General features: G+C 43.0%; 1 protein-coding gene across 4 annotated transcripts in view; it reads left to right on the top strand.

Moving 5' to 3' along the window:
• The window catches only part of myo16 (myosin XVI), a 236,115-nt gene that overhangs the window by 106,980 nt on the left and 113,276 nt on the right, over nucleotides 1-15,859 (top strand). For all 4 annotated transcript variants that reach the window (XR_004564741.1, XM_034185981.1, XM_034185980.1 and 1 more), the window contains exons 11-13: nucleotides 864-974; nucleotides 12,050-12,115; nucleotides 14,922-15,049. Coding sequence is in view for 3 of the 4 variants with exons in the window: in XM_034185981.1 (XP_034041872.1) it covers nucleotides 864-974; nucleotides 12,050-12,115; nucleotides 14,922-15,049 (305 nt within the window). In the remaining variant the exon portion in view is untranslated. The remainder of the gene's footprint in view (nucleotides 1-863; nucleotides 975-12,049; nucleotides 12,116-14,921; nucleotides 15,050-15,859) is intronic.

The raw sequence follows: 15,859 nt of genomic DNA, 5'->3' as shown, positions 1-15,859 counted from the left end.
TGCTGCTTTGTGCCATGCGGCACTGCTGCGACGCGCGGAATTCCTCCGCTCCTCTTTCCATGACAAAAACTCCTGTAACAGTGAAATGTGCCGTTCATTTCCAAACTGGACACTGTGTTTTATCCGGGACGTTCTCTGACTAGCACAGGAATTGCGGAAGACGTGGACATCAGCACATTTTTGGCACATTGAGACAGACGTGCGTCTTATGTCTTATTATAAATAATAAGACATAAGAAAGATAAGACATCATATATACAAGTTATATTTAAATATTAAGGGTAATAAACACCATATACAATAAATATGGTATTATATACAGGAGTAGGTATTAAAACCTAAATATAAATACAGGAGAAGATTGTAGTATAGGTAATTTAGTATGTAGACTAGTATGAAAATTAAATCATAGTTAGTAGGCTCAGCTATAAACATGGTATTTTATTACAGAAACAGAAGCTATGATGTAATGTGTATTGGTATCTAAACTAACTCTGTTAGCATACTATAGGAAAATAAAAAGCATAATTTATATGCTATCAAATGGAAACCTAAGAATTATGGTACTATATGTTGATATCTTTTAAAAGAACACATAAACTGATGAATCATTAAAAAGCTACACCATGTAAAATAAAATTGTAAATAACGAAAATAAGCTAGTTTTAGTTAGAAGAGCTAAATTAGCCGTTAATAAGCCAACCATACCTAGCAAGCTAACAAGATAAACAAAAACGGTAATTAGTGTATAAAGTATAATAGCGTAGTTAAACCTACAATAACAGTATTAACAAATACACATAAAAATAAATGTGGACAAAAAAGACAAAAGGAATATGATTACGTTCTCTTCTTTCTTTCAGGTCAAGTTGATGCCTCCAGCGCCCAACGATGATCTGGCGTCTCTCAGCGAGCTAACTGACAGCAGCCTGCTCTACGAGATGCAGAAGCGCTTTGGGAACGACCAAATCTACGTAGGATTTCATGTCCCACTCTCACTCAGTATTAAACATGCAAAAGTGCAGAGAGAAATGCCCACACACTCCCTGTTTGTGTTGCTTTTGTTATGTGTCGGACGCAACTCAGAGAACCGACCAGCGTTTGAAGGACCCAGTATGAAATAAGCAGAGCACGGTACAAAGGCTAACTGAATTTAATACATAACAGTGATACAAAAATAACAGAAAGTGCGGTCTGGCGTGGTGCGCTCCCAGCAGCGCTAACGGTCCGGAGCCAGAAGCTGTTCGGACCCAAGGACCCCGCCGACACACAGAGAGAACACTTAAAGGTGTACAAACAGCAAACACTTCCTGGCTTGATTACTAATCAGCTTCCCAACCTGCAGGCATGGAACATCCAGTTCATAAAACTCCACTGCAGTGGAAGCCGATACATGACTAACATACAGCTCAATATAAAAAGGTGTGAGGGACACCACATTACTGACTGTATAAATGTTAGTCACAAAATCTAACGTACCTCAGGAAGTGTGCTGACGAGCGTGAGACCTCACCCCCTCCTCTTTCACAGACCGTGCATCAAACCCTGGACGTTCTCTGCATCCACTGATGATGAGATGGCTCCCAAGACGACGATCTCACCCGTCTGGTCACAAGGTCGAGTCTCTGGCAAATACACACTGTATACTCCAGTCTTAAATGCCACCATGTTCCAATCCATATAGATGCACCTCAGCTGTGAGTCCTGACGAGCCGCAGGTGATCAGGGTGAGGTCCTGATAACCTCAGCAACACAGCCACTCAGTCCCAAATGCAAGCCACCTGGAAGGAAAAACAAAAGACAGAAACAAAAAGGCAGCCAGGCCCCCCAGCCATACAACAGTACCCCACCCTCACGGGAAGCCTCCCGGCGACCACACAAACCTGGCCCAGGAGAAACACCCCCCTCCAGGGACCATGGCTGGAAACCGCATCTGCATTCGTCTTCCAATAGAATGGTTGATGTCCTCTCCTCTGGCTGCATCCTTGCCTTTGTTTCAGTCAGTCACTTAGCACAGGTGTGGCCAGGAGTTCTTAAACCTGTGCAGTCAGCCTTTATCCAACCATGTGCGGTCATTAGTCATAAAACAAAAAAGACAAACACAAACAACCAAACCACCCCCCCCTCCCCAGGGGACCGTCCTATCAAACCCCGGGATGAGGAGAAAAGAAAAACCCCAAACTTAAGCTTACAAATAAACTCCCAGCGCCTCCCAGAGGACCACTCATCAACCCCAGGAGACGCCTCCCCTCACGACCAACGGACCCAGCCCCGGCCGCCTATGGCTAGATGGACCCACAGCCCTTTTCCCCCCCAGAGGACACCACAGTCAAACCCTGAGGGCGGAAACTGGGGGGAAAACACCCCCCCCCCCCCCAGGTGCAGAGGTTACCTGGGAAACGCCCAGCATAACCACACTGCACCACTCCAGCAACGCCGACACTACGGCTCACACGGCTGGAGCCAGAGGAGAAGAGAGGGAACAAAAAGAAAATACCCCAAACCCCCCCCCCTCCCCTCCCGGGTGCAGAGGTTACCTGGGAAACGCCCAGCACAACCTAACTGCACCACTCCAGCAACGCTGACACTATGGCTCACACGGCTGGAGTTAGAGGAGAAGAGAGGGCATAACAAAAAACAAAACAAAAAAAAAGAAAGAAAAAACAACAACCCAAATACCCCCCCCCCCATGACCCCCCAGGGGACCGTCCCATCAAACCCTGGGAGGTGAAACTGAAAAAATAAAATAAAAGAAAGACTAACAGACTGACATAAGGTTGCTCGGGTCCCTTTTTTTTTTTTTTTTTTTTTTGGCAGAACTGCAGGGTCACGACCCCAGACACTAAATAGTGAAAAACAAAAAATAAAATCCCCCACAAAAACCAACTCAAAAAACACCCACACAAAATGAACTAACACAAAACAAATAAGTGATTTATACCGTCAAGCTCAAACAAATGGAACACACCTGTTCCAACTTAAGAGCTTGACGGTAATGTGACTCAGTCACCAACAGAGGGAGCCAGAGTGCAAAAAATAAAAACCCCCTTTGGTGACAGAGAAAACAAACGAGCTGCTTTTCTGTGCGCAGCTGTGAGCAACACACAACCAAAAATGTGATTCAACTAAATAACGCCGGAGCTGATACAACAGACGCAGTAGTTATCTTTATCCGGGGAAACGGGGCTACAACTGTAACACAGGAAGCTCAGCGACCCGTGCCACAGAGCTCCGCCGTGCGCATGCACCCATTACAGACACACTCTTGCAGCTCCCGTTTAAACCTCTTATCCGGTTGGAGCGTGACACGAAGCCGTCGCCAGTCACACTCCACCACGACCCACGGATAAGGCACAACACAGGAACACGGCTGCAAGAGAGCACAAATCAGCATTCAGCAATGGGTCTCAAACACGCACCATCCGGGCGGAGAGCACCCGCAACTGATCCGGATAACTACTGAACGTCTGCTGCCGCCTTCCTGGCGCGTTACCGTCTCTGCTACCGCTGGGTCCGTGATGTTTGGCCAGAGACTACTGTTATGTGTCGGACGCAACTCGGAGAACCGACCAGCGTTTGAAGGACCCAGTATGAAATAAGCAGAGCACGGTACAAAGGCTAACTGAATTTAATACATAACAGTGATACAAAAATAACAGAAAGTGCGGTCTGGCGTGGTGCGCTCCCAGCAGCGCTAACGGTCCGGAGCCAGAAGCTGTTCGGACCCAAGGACCCCGCCGACACCCCCCAGGTGGCCGCAACAAACCGAGTCTGTGAAAGAAGGAACCATTATGTGAGTCCACACTCTACACACAGAGAGAACACTTAAAGGTGTACAAACAGCAAACACTTCCTGGCTTGATTACTAATCAGCTTCCCAACCTGCAGGCATGGAACATCCAGTTCACAAAACTCCACTGCAGTGGAAGCCGATACATGACTAACATACAGCTCAATATAAAAAGGTGTGAGGGACACCACATTTACTGACTGTATAAATGTTAGTCACAAAATCTAACGTACCTCAGGAAGTGTGCTGACGAGCGTGAGACCTCACCCCCTCCTCTTTCACAGACCGTGCATCAAACCCTGGACGTTCTCTGCATCCACTGATGATGAGATGGCTCCCGAGACGACGATCTCTCCCGTCTGGTCACAAGGTTGAGTCTCTGGCAAATACACACTGTATACTCCAGTCTTAAATGCCACCATGTTCCAATCCATATAGATGCACCTCAGCTGTGAGTCCTGACGAGCCGCAGGTGATCAGGGTGAGGTCCTGATAACCTCAGCAACACAGCCACTCAGTCCCAAATGCAAGCCACCTGGAAGGAAAAACAAAAGACAGAAACAAAAAGGCAGCCAGACCCCCCAGCCATACAACAGCTTTGTTTGCTTACTTGTCGTACAGACAGTTGTGTTGTTTATATTGTGGGAACTGGGGATGTTCTGGGATCACATCAGACATACTTTACACTCCTGAGCTCAGCAGTTTTCCCTGCAGCCTGTGACTTGTGTTACGTTCAGTCTCTCAAGTGGAAACATCGCTTACTGTGCATTCTTTTTGGAAGGTTGTTGTTCAGGTTGTGTTGTTGTTATCTCCGGCTTCTGTTTCCTCATGTTGAAGCTGACTGTTCACATTTTTCTGCAAGTTAAGTCTTTGTTAGCCTCAGTAGTTTCACCAGGTTCAGTTGTTGGATTTTTACATCATGCTGATGCACCCACGAGTACAAGGGCCAGTGTTTGGGCACTGTTTGGTTGGTGTGTACCAAACAGTTGGAATGAATCACGGCAAAACCACTGAAAACCACAATCTAGGGCAGTTTGAACAGGTCTTAACCCTCTGGGGTCCGAGGGCATTTTTTGGACAGTTCACTCGCCTGGCATAAATGTTTTATTATTGCTGTTAACAGCTCTCCCTGCATCCCACAATCAAGTTTTATGTCTCTTTTTTTCAGGACAACCTGTGCTTTCAGAATATACATGTTTTTATTGTGTTTTATAAGTGTAATAAAGGTTTACAATCAAAAATAGGCAAGGAAAAAATAAAGCAAAAAATAATTTTCCACACACATTTATTCAAAACACCGAGCAAACTATAATAAACAACTGTTTTGACACTTTATAAAGGTAATTTGAGGTCTTGTGTGAAAGCCTGTACAACACAAAGGTTGAAACAATAAACACAAATGCACATTTTGAACAATATATACAAAATGGCCTATGCATTTTTTTTTATTTTGATATGGTAAACAGTGCTTTACGCAGAGAAAGCAACAGTGTTATCCAGTGGAGCAATCCCGATAGTTACACACTCTTTGTTTGTGCATGTGAGACTGTCATAAGAGGCTCTCCATCTGCTCACTTTCGCTGTGCGTAATGGTGCACGGCGCACTGAGTATGTACTAATAGTACGTACTCATTGGAGCACCCAGGGGCTATTCAAACAGGCCAACTAGTAACATATCACTCCTGAAAACGATCTTTGGCTTTTCACGTGAGGTAAATCTGCCTTATGATTGGATTTTGGAAAACCATGTGACGGTGAACCTATTCCGATTGGACACTTACATTGCACACGTCATCACACAGCTTCTATGAGGAGTACAAAGATGGCCAATGGCTGGCTCGAAAGTCAGCGGAGTTAACTTTTCAACAAAAAAAGTATGTTTCTATCCCATATCATTAAAAAGTTATTTATAAATTAGTAAAGCTTGGTCTTCGCCATCGTATACGACGGCGTCAGTCCCAGAGGGTTAATGTCCAAAAAAATGTATTTGCAAGCTACAGCACCAAACAACAGAGTGGCTTGGGTCCAGCACACAGTAATCAGTCCAACGTAGCCTCAGCTTTTGACAGTCCTTACAGCAGGCAAAATAGGAGCCTGAAATGGAAGCAAGGTCAGAAATTATAAAGTCCAAAAACACTGAAACTAGATCACAAGACAGTAGGCAAAAATGAGGTCCAGAACAACAGGAACGTCAGTAACACAGAGTCAGTAAACACTGGGGTTTGTAATACTAGAGAGCAGGACAAACCTAAAACAATCTGGCAGCTATGAATCCTTTTCATGGAGCATTTAAATGATGCAGAGCAACTAAACCCGGAAGGGCTCGGACACGCAAACGTGAAGGACGACCCAAAAGTTAAAACTAAGACAAAGAGATCAGCAAAATAAGAGCACGACATGGAATGTAAGGGAATCAAACAAAAACAACTCAGAGTGACTATAAAATGGACAAAGACAGGGAAATGTGACTGGAGGTAAAATGTAAGCCATGACAGCAATTTTGCTTTGACATTTGCTAGAGTGAAACAAATCCACCTCAATCACTGAGTGCTCAAACAAAGGACAAGGGAATAGATTTTAAGATTCTTCAGGGAAAACAGGAAAAAAAAAAACACACATTTTCCTGCTTCGGGGGGGGGGGGGGGGGGGTGCATTATGGAGGAGACTGGCATGACTCAGCAATAACTTGATTTCATCAAGAAAAGGATACTGAGATATTTCAGACACGTTGTTGGGAACAACACTGAGAAGTTGATCATGCAAACTGTAAAGGTAGCAAACGGGTTCTGTGCAATGAGATCAACAAATATTCTAGTGACCAATACTAGAGCCCTTGGGTTCTAGTATTGGTCATCTAAGAACTTTGTTCTTCTAAGAGCATCCACCTCCCATGCCAGAGGTCATGAGTTGGCGTCCGGTGAGGAACAAATACAGCACAAGTTGCAAAGGTAGAAGGTCACCATGGTAAAAACAGGCTTTCCAGCACTGCTAGGATAAGATCAAGAAACAATCTGGTGTGACTAAGATGGTGGATACCTGCAGGCATGATAACGACAATGACAAGGGTTTGAGAGTCAGTTTGCCCAAGAGATACAAATACAAAAGTACCTGAGTATCTTATTCTTCTCTTTCTGAGTTAATTTCAGAACAGCTTTGCCCAACAGCGCCACCAAAAGTCCAAGACTTGAGATCCAGTTTTCGTGCACGGCCATCGTGCAAGAACACGACAACCATGAGTGTGCATGCATGCAGAGGCTACAACTGCAACTGTGTTTGTGTTGAGCAAAAACCAGCTTTAAGAGTGCTGCATGGTTCCAGTGGTTGTGCAAACATACACACACACACATCAGCACACAAGGAAGAAGAAACAGAAACACGCGTACTTGCATACTGAACACACTTTAGACTTTCCAAATCAATACCATTTAAATCAATGAGGAAAATCTATAACAGTATTCAAGATAGAACTCTTTATGCTCCAACATTATGTAGGAATACAATTTCTTCCTCCTTTAAAAACTGCAGTCTGCTCTGTTCAGATGGGGCTCCATACAGACTGGAACCAGATCAATGTGGAAGTACCCGGTGACTGTGTTCTCTGCAGAGAGGCAGTAATAGCCTGCTATTATCGAAAAACAGATGGACCTCAGACAATAGGACAACAGCAGGGGGCGTCCGTAAGGACAGACAGAAAGGGATGTGGAGTGGTGAGTGAAGAAAAGAAAAGTTATTTAGAAAACAGAATACTGAGGGCTAGATGCCAAACTACAGCCTATTTGGACAGTGAGAGGACACAGCAGACGGATCAGGAAGACTTGTGATCTGTTTCAGGTTGATTCCGGTTGTAGACGTGCGCTGGTTTGTCACGTAATGTAAAAATCATTAAAAGCAACTCAATTACAAGCAACTCAGTTACATTGCCATTTTATCTGAAACTGTGATAGAGCTAAACCAATAAACTGCTAAAACATTTAGCTGAAACTACAGATCACCAACTTTTATCACATGAATTGAACTTTAGCGAGGGCTTTAGCTTTTGTGTGTGTGTGTTGGGGGGGGGTCTCTAAAACCCCCAAAACAGACCGAGGGAGCTCAAATTTGAATGATATAATGTAAACATGGAGGTTGCCAAATATATATATATATATATATATATATATATATATATATATATATATATATATATATATATATATATATATATATATATATATATATATATATATATATTGAACCTCTGCTTTGCTAAAACACAAACACAGGGTGAAAATTCTCTCTGGGTTGTCTGGGAGATTCTACCATTTATCACCAGTTTTTACTTGTTTTCCATCATCAGACAGGATGAGATAAGGATTTGCTGTTTCAAATATATATATATATATATATATATATATATATATATATCCTGAGACCCAGTCAATTATTTTGTCCTCTGTAGATGACATTATAAATAGCTATTTATAATAAATGGTTATTTTATATGTATTGAGTCTCAATGACCTCTAAAGAGAACATACTTTAATGATCAAATAAAAATTTGTTTTGAATTTATAATGATGTAACATGTTTTTAATGCAACAAACAATGCAAAAAAAATATAATAATAATATTAACAATCGTAATAATAATAATAAATCAAAATTCAACACAAAAATGTTTCCTTGGGGCTCAGGAGGATATATATATATATATATATATATATATATATATATATATATATATATATATATATATATATATATATATATAGTAATTCTCTAGTTTGCATTTTCTTCCACATTTGGAATTACAGAATAGTTTTAATAACACCATGGTTTACCATCTTTTGTGCAGAAGTGTGATGTATCCTTGAGCTCATTTCCATCTTGCATGAAAAATCTTAACTACTCCTTCAAAAGCTTCATTCATACCAACATCCAATATCACTAATTTGTCATAATGAATGAGTCGGGAAAAGATATGATCTTGATTTACAAAAGATGACATTACCAAAGAATATTAACATAAATCTTATAATTAAATGAGGAAAATGATGTATCCAAACAAACCACCGTGCTGTCTGTGGAAAAACTGGAATATATGTAACAGTCAATAGTTTTTCTGTTTTTCTATAAATTTTCCTTGAGCCATTTCATGTAGTTGTCTGTCATGCGGCGTGCAGTCAGGAAGTCAGTTGGCCACACCGTGAACAACAGTGGACCATGGAATCCACTTTCGTAGTGATCGTGTGTGAAATCAACCCTGGCAGCAAGGAGACGTGTGATGTACATGATCCCATCATCTTGAAGAACATCATACTCACAAGTCAGAATGTAGGCCTTGGGTAGAGAACGGAGAACGTAATATTGTGTCTATATTTTTTGTATTTGAAATTAAATGGTCAAATTAAATGGTCAATGATTTATATTCAAAGTGCAGTTTGTTCACAGTACATCAAGTATTAAATGAATAGGAATAATAATATTAATGCTAACTGAAGATAATTTTAATCTAATTAAAGCATTTATTCTTCTTTGACCTCCTGCTCCTCCACCTCACTGAGGTGATGCTTGTTGCATTTGCACACAGTGTCGATTCTTTTGATTGAATTGGTGCATACGCTCAAACATGGGAACAAGGGGAGGTGATGGTCTAGTGATTACGTGTTGGGCTTGAGACTAGAGGATCCTTGGTTCAAATCCCAGCCTGACAGGAAAATCACTAAGGGCCCTAGGGTAAGGTCCTTAATCCCCTAGCTGCTCCCGGTGTGTAGTGAGCACCTTGTATGGCAGCACCCTGACATCAGGGTGAATGTGAGGTATTATTGTAAAGCACTTTGAGCGTCTGATGCAGATGGAAAAGTGCTATATAAATGCAGTCCATTTAACAAACGATGTGTGATTTTCAGGGCTACACACATTTTTGACCATTGAAGGCTTTGTTTTTTCTATTTTAATGCCAGTTGACACAAAGTTAGTAGAACTAAATTTAACTTAATTTTCAATGTTAGCCGAAAAGCTACTCCATGAATGGAAAAAGTTGGCTCCATTAACTAGCCGATTAGCTGAATTTTGGATTTTTACATTTCCAAATGAAAGATCATGAATCAGTTTTGCGTTTCTGTTCACTGGTGTAACACAAAACCTTCCTGCTCTATATCTGAAGTATTTGAGCTTATGTGCACAATAGAAAGCAGTTTCAGGAAGCCTAGAGGGACAAAAATAGTGGAAAGATAAAGGCAGCGAATGCTCCATCTGCTCCCAGCAGGGTGGTCACAGTCAGGGCTTTGATGAGCGGTCTGCTGCCAAGAGCCAGGGTGGAAAGACCCCAAATCCCGAGGAGAGCGAAAGAAACCGAGGAGTAAAAACACTGATGATTATTGGCAAGCATGTTGGAAGATCAAATACCAGTTATCAGGGGAACAGGTTCACACTTAAGGCTGATTTTACCAAGTTTAAGTAACGTGAAGTGGTACGTGACTCAAGCAGTGGGAAGTTGTTCAAATCGTTAACCTTGAGTCATGGCCTCAGGATGGAGCAGCGTGATGAAGGATGTTGGCCTGCACACTCTCAGGGGAGATGGTGTTGGCTTTCTAACAGCCTCCGGGATGTTCTGTTAGACACAGATCACCAACAGTTTCATTTAAAGAGCAAGGAACTAGGATTTGGGGTGGAGGTGGGGGGGCTGTTTTGAACTTGTTGTATGGAGGAACGAGTCTTCAAGGAAATGGTTTAAGAATAATTCTACTTTCAGGTATGGTGGTTAATTGTTGTCTTTGGCATGACCTTTAACTGCATCCAATGACAGCGTCACCATCAGGGCGAGTGACTGGTGGTCTTTGTTAGATGAATCCAGTTGGGTCGGTGATCCAGCTACCTTGGTGGCATGTGGAGGAACCATAATGGTGATCAAAGGATGGCACCACCAGACTAGTTAGTTGTCACTGTGGGCAACTTCCCTTTACATCTAGTCCATTGCATTCCTGTGCACCACTTGAGACTAGATTTGGAACTCCACAGAAGCCGCCAGTAGGGGCACGACACTGTCTGCCTTGTCCTTTGGAAGCCTGAAGACACTGTTGATCCAGTGGAAGCCTTGCAACTCATTAGCACACCTACCAAAGATGAACTGATGGCCAACATTGAAAATGATGGACTGCAGAAGGAGTTAATTATCACCCAGCCCCGTCTAAACAGTCCATTAAAGTGAGGAATCAGATCCTACAGATTCAAAGTATTGGTTGACCAATATTGTTTTTTCAATGAGCAAAGCCCATTTTTGGAGAATAGGGCAAAAAATGTCCAAAATACAATGATGATATGTTATTTGTTTGTTTTAGTTTTTGCATGTGATACAATATAACAATTTAATAATAATAAAAACTGAGACACAAAATAGCGACGCTTAAGGGAACATTGTGTTACGTAATCATACATCCAGCATTGCTACATTACTCACTGTTTCAAACCACCCATTCCCATTGTTTTATTAAGGCACCTGTCAATTTTAATTGAATTGAATCAGCTTATAGAGCGCCAAATCACAACCAAACCTGCCCCAAGGCGCCTCACACAGAACAGTTCAATATGAAATTTAAAATAAATAAGTAAAAATTAAAAAATTCAAATACATAAATAAAACTAGAAGGGCACTCAGTAGAGCGCATTCCTCCCCCATGCCACATATCATTATCGAAGGATGTGGATTCACAAAAGGGCTTTAATCCGGATCATCACCAAATTTTAATCAATTGATCCTGGACATATTTCCTATCATTCCACCAAATTTGGTTCAAATGTATTCAAAACGTTTTGAGTTAGCCTGTTAACAGACAAACAGACAGATAAACCTAACCTAACATAAAAAACACAAGTAAAAGAATAAAACAGATAAAAATAAAAGCTATTTATAAGAAAGAGAATAAAAATAGGTTTGAAGTCTTGACTTAAAAATGTCCATGGACTCCGTTTGCCTCACGGTCGCAGGAAGACCGTTCCACAGAGCGGGTGCGCGATAAGAAAAAGCTCTTTGACCCACTGACCTGACACCTGTCTGTGTGTAAATTGGTAACTTAACACACGAGGGATTACGAACACCACAGTAGATGCACTGCCAAGCCAAATCAAATGTGATTACAGATGTTTTGTTGTTGTTGTTGTTTAATTGGCCTCTTGATGATAGTCATTGGTCAAGGCTGATTATCTCAAACAGCATTTAATTGGCGTCCCAAAAATTCAAAGTTTTCTGTTTAATTCTCTTTTTTTTTCCTCTCTTTTCCAGACTTACATTGGACACATTCTTCTTCTTGTCAATCCAAACAAAGAGCTGCCAATCTACTCTACTTTGGTAAGCGAGCACTTGAACCGCTTCACATCTACTTTTTTCTACTGTTGAATGTGCAGTTCAGTCTTTTCTACGAAACAAAACTTCACTTTCAAGAGGCCTCGCTGCACCAAACGAGGGAGGAGGTGAAAATATTAGGCTATAAAGGAGGTGTGTCAGTCGTGTAATGGGCTGAACAGATGAAATGGACCTCTTGCTGATAAATAATGCAGTCTTCCTGTCAGTGATACACGGCATAAAGCTGACTCGGTAACAGCCGCGGAAGAGAGATGTCTCATTAAAGAGGATGTACACAAATTCCTCTTGTGCTTTTTAAAAATCATTTTCAGTGATAATCGCATCTACAGCCTGTCTGAAATGAAACAAAAGACTTTATTTTCCAAACATCACAATGGTTATTGTTGTAGTAGCCATGAGTAGCAGTATTCAACGCTATTAGTCCTTGTTGCTGCCAGTTAAGCTGAGTGTGAAATCAGCACCTCCAAATCCGAGGCCATGGTTCTCGACCGGAAAAGGGTGCTTTGTCCTCTTCAGGTCGGTGGAGTGTCCTTGCCTCAAGTGGAGGAGTTTAAGTATCTTGGGGTCTTGTTCACGAGTGAGGGACGGATGGAGCTTGAGATCGATAGACGGATCGGTGCAGCATCTGCAGTGATGCGGTCACTGTATCGGACCGTCGTGGTGAAGAGAGAGCTGAGTAGGGGGGCAAAGCTCTCGATTTACCGATCGATCTACGTTCTGATCCTCACCTATGGTCATGAGATTTGGCTCATGACTGAAAGAACGAGATCACAAGTACAAGCAGCCGAGATGAGTTTCCTCCACAGGATGGCTGGACGCTCCCTTAGAGATAGGGTGAGGAGCTCGGACTCGAACCGCTGCTCCTCCACATCGAAAGGAGTCAGTTGAGGTGGCTTGGGCATCTTTTCCGGATGCCCCCTGGACGCCTCGCTGGAGAGGTGTTCCAGGCACGTCCCATTGGGAGGAGGCCCCGGGGAAGACCCAGGACACGCTGGAGGGATTACATCTCTCGGCTGGCTTGGGAACGCCTTGGGGTTCCCCCGGAGGAGCTGGGGGAGGTGTGTGTGGATCAGGAGGTCTGGGCGGCTTTGCTTGAGCTGCTGCCCCCGCGACCCGACTCCGGATAAAGCAGAAGAAAATGGATGGATGGATGGATGGATGGATGGATGCTGCCAGTTAAGCCCATTTGAATCCAGAAGGGGTTGGATGTCTAGATGGATACGTGTCCTCCTGCCATCACAGACTGAGGCCAAGTGTCCTCTGGCTGTCCCATCCTGTCTGTGCTTGGACGCTGTCCAGACATTGATGTTCAGCCAACAGAGTGTTTGGATTTGCAGGGAGGATCAAGCATGAGAAGGATATATGCTCCAACAATGTTTGTGATCTGCTGGCAGGCTGTTGTCTCGTCTGGTCTGATCGTCAACACTCCAACTTCTTTTTCTCTTCCAGTCCAGCTGCACACTCAGCACTGGCACACATGTGGTTTTTGTTTGTTTTTGGGTTTTGTTTAGTTTTTTTAAATATTACGGTGGCAATCACTCAGTTGGTAGAGCGAGCCATCTTATGTCTGAAGGGTCGACAGTTCGAATCTGGCTCCCAACCAGTCAAAAATCTGCATATTGCCATTGTGTCCTTGGGCAAGACACTTAGCTCACCTTGCCTGTGTATGAATGAGGTGGTGGTTGGAGGGGCCGTAGGCACAGAATGGCAGCCACGCTTCTGTCCGTTTGCCCCAGGGCAGCTGTGGCTACACTAGCTTACCACCACCGATGTGTGAATGTGTGAGTGAATGAATAACTTGTGATAATAATGAATATGAACACTACTGAATAATTTGTAAAGCACTTTGGGTGTCTCTATAAATCCAAGTTATATCATTACAAAAAACAGACATGGAATTATCAGAGCCAAATGTGCTGATCTTTGGCTTTTAGGAACTTTTTCTGACTACTTCTCCAAAGAAACCAAACCAAAGAACCTCCAGAATTGAAGATCCAGACTGTCAATGACCTCCTAGACTCTGCAATAAGACGTGTGTTTGTGTGTGGTGAACGTCTCAAATTTGCATCTCAGGATATTATCTCTGTCTCTGGGTCCTCAGTGTTTGAGATCAAGAGATGATCAAGAGTTTATGGAGTGAAGAGGTCCCTGGACAGAGGTGTTTAATGATGCCACCACTTTTTCAGAAGAAAGAGCATCAGGATCCTGGTGCTTCCTGTTGTGAGACCTGGATAGTAACCAGTGATCTAAGAGGAAGACAGGCTATATTTTGTACGAGATCTCTTTGAAGGATCTTTGGGTACCATTGAAAAAACTTTGTGTCAGTCGAGGGGATACTTAGGAAGACCCAGATGAACCGTACTACATTTGCATTTTGGCCATGTGGTGCATTTTTCTGTGTGTGATCCAGTACATGGGCACCTCAGTTTTGAGGACCTCAGCAAATGGGAAAGACCAAGGGGACGCCTATGTTTCACCTGGCTGGAGCGGGTAGGTGGTTACTTTTTGGGAGGGTGGAATGGGTCTCCAGCATGTCCATCTTAAAAATACAAATGTATTCCAGCAAGAAAGAGTAAAAGCCAAGAAGTTATTTTGATATCCACCAGTATTGTAAGTAAGTTCATTAACATTTTTACTTGTAGCATTTTTGGGTAACTATCATGCACCACATTGGCGATCTCAACAGTTGGCCTTGCACAGGCGTGATGAGGTGTAGCCAGTGTGGTTTCCTCTGCATTGCACAGTCGGGTGACTCCAACGTGTTAATGGTCTCCGTCAACCCTTCTTGCAGGTGAGTCAGTTGTACCTGAGCTCCACGGGCCGACTCTGCTCCTCCCTGCCTCCTCACATCTTCTCCTCTGCAGAGAGAGCATACCACATGATGCTGCAGGAGAGACGCCCACAGTGTTTCATCCTCAGGTACACACTATCCAGCGCCTCATATGTCACCACAGCAGATTAATTAGCCTTGTGTTGAATAGTGAAGTTTGGTCAGCCACCTGGTTCGTCTGGGACACACGTGTTAAACGCTCGCTGTGAGATTAATAGCTCTCAGCCTGAGCTGGGCTCTGAGCATGTTCAGTGGTTGCAGAGAGATGGATTGTGCTTGGAGCATTGCAGTGACCCGTTCTTTGTCCTGATGGAGGTAGCAGCTCCGTGATTGCAATTAAATCCCATTCCGGCTTCCAGGTGAAATACCTGCTGAGTCGCAGCCATTGTGTGGGGGGTGTTAATGCACCCTGCACACAGGCTATCCATCTTACACACTCGCTCAAGGACAATCTTCCTGCACTGTCAAACCTGTTCATCACACTGTAAAACTCAATGAGTTAGTTGAACTCAGACCATGTGAGGAAACCGATTGCCTTAAACCATTTGAGCTTGCCAATGTAAATAAAATAATTTTCAAAAATTTAATTGGTGACGTTTTAGTAACTTAATTTATAGTTAATTAAACTTATGGAAATCTACTTTATGTTTTTCAGTTAAAAAAAGTGACAAATACATTTCTGCCTAAAAAATTGCATTACATTTTGGATTAGATTTTTTGATGCATTCTTTGGTTTACTTGTTGACTGTGTGTTGTGTTGTTATGACTCCGCCCATTCGCTCCCCGCGGGACACGAACTCACGATCTCTGGCATGGAAGTCGGACTCTCTAACCAGAAGGCTAAAACCCAGGGTCTGCCCTTGTGCCCTGAGAATCCTTTTGAGCTGATGGAGTGAGGT

The sequence above is a fragment of the Thalassophryne amazonica genome, chromosome 14 (assembly GCF_902500255.1).
Source record: "Thalassophryne amazonica chromosome 14, fThaAma1.1, whole genome shotgun sequence".
In the NCBI taxonomy this organism is placed as follows: Eukaryota; Metazoa; Chordata; class Actinopteri; order Batrachoidiformes; family Batrachoididae; genus Thalassophryne; species Thalassophryne amazonica.
This window is presented reverse-complemented; position numbering and strand designations above follow the sequence as displayed.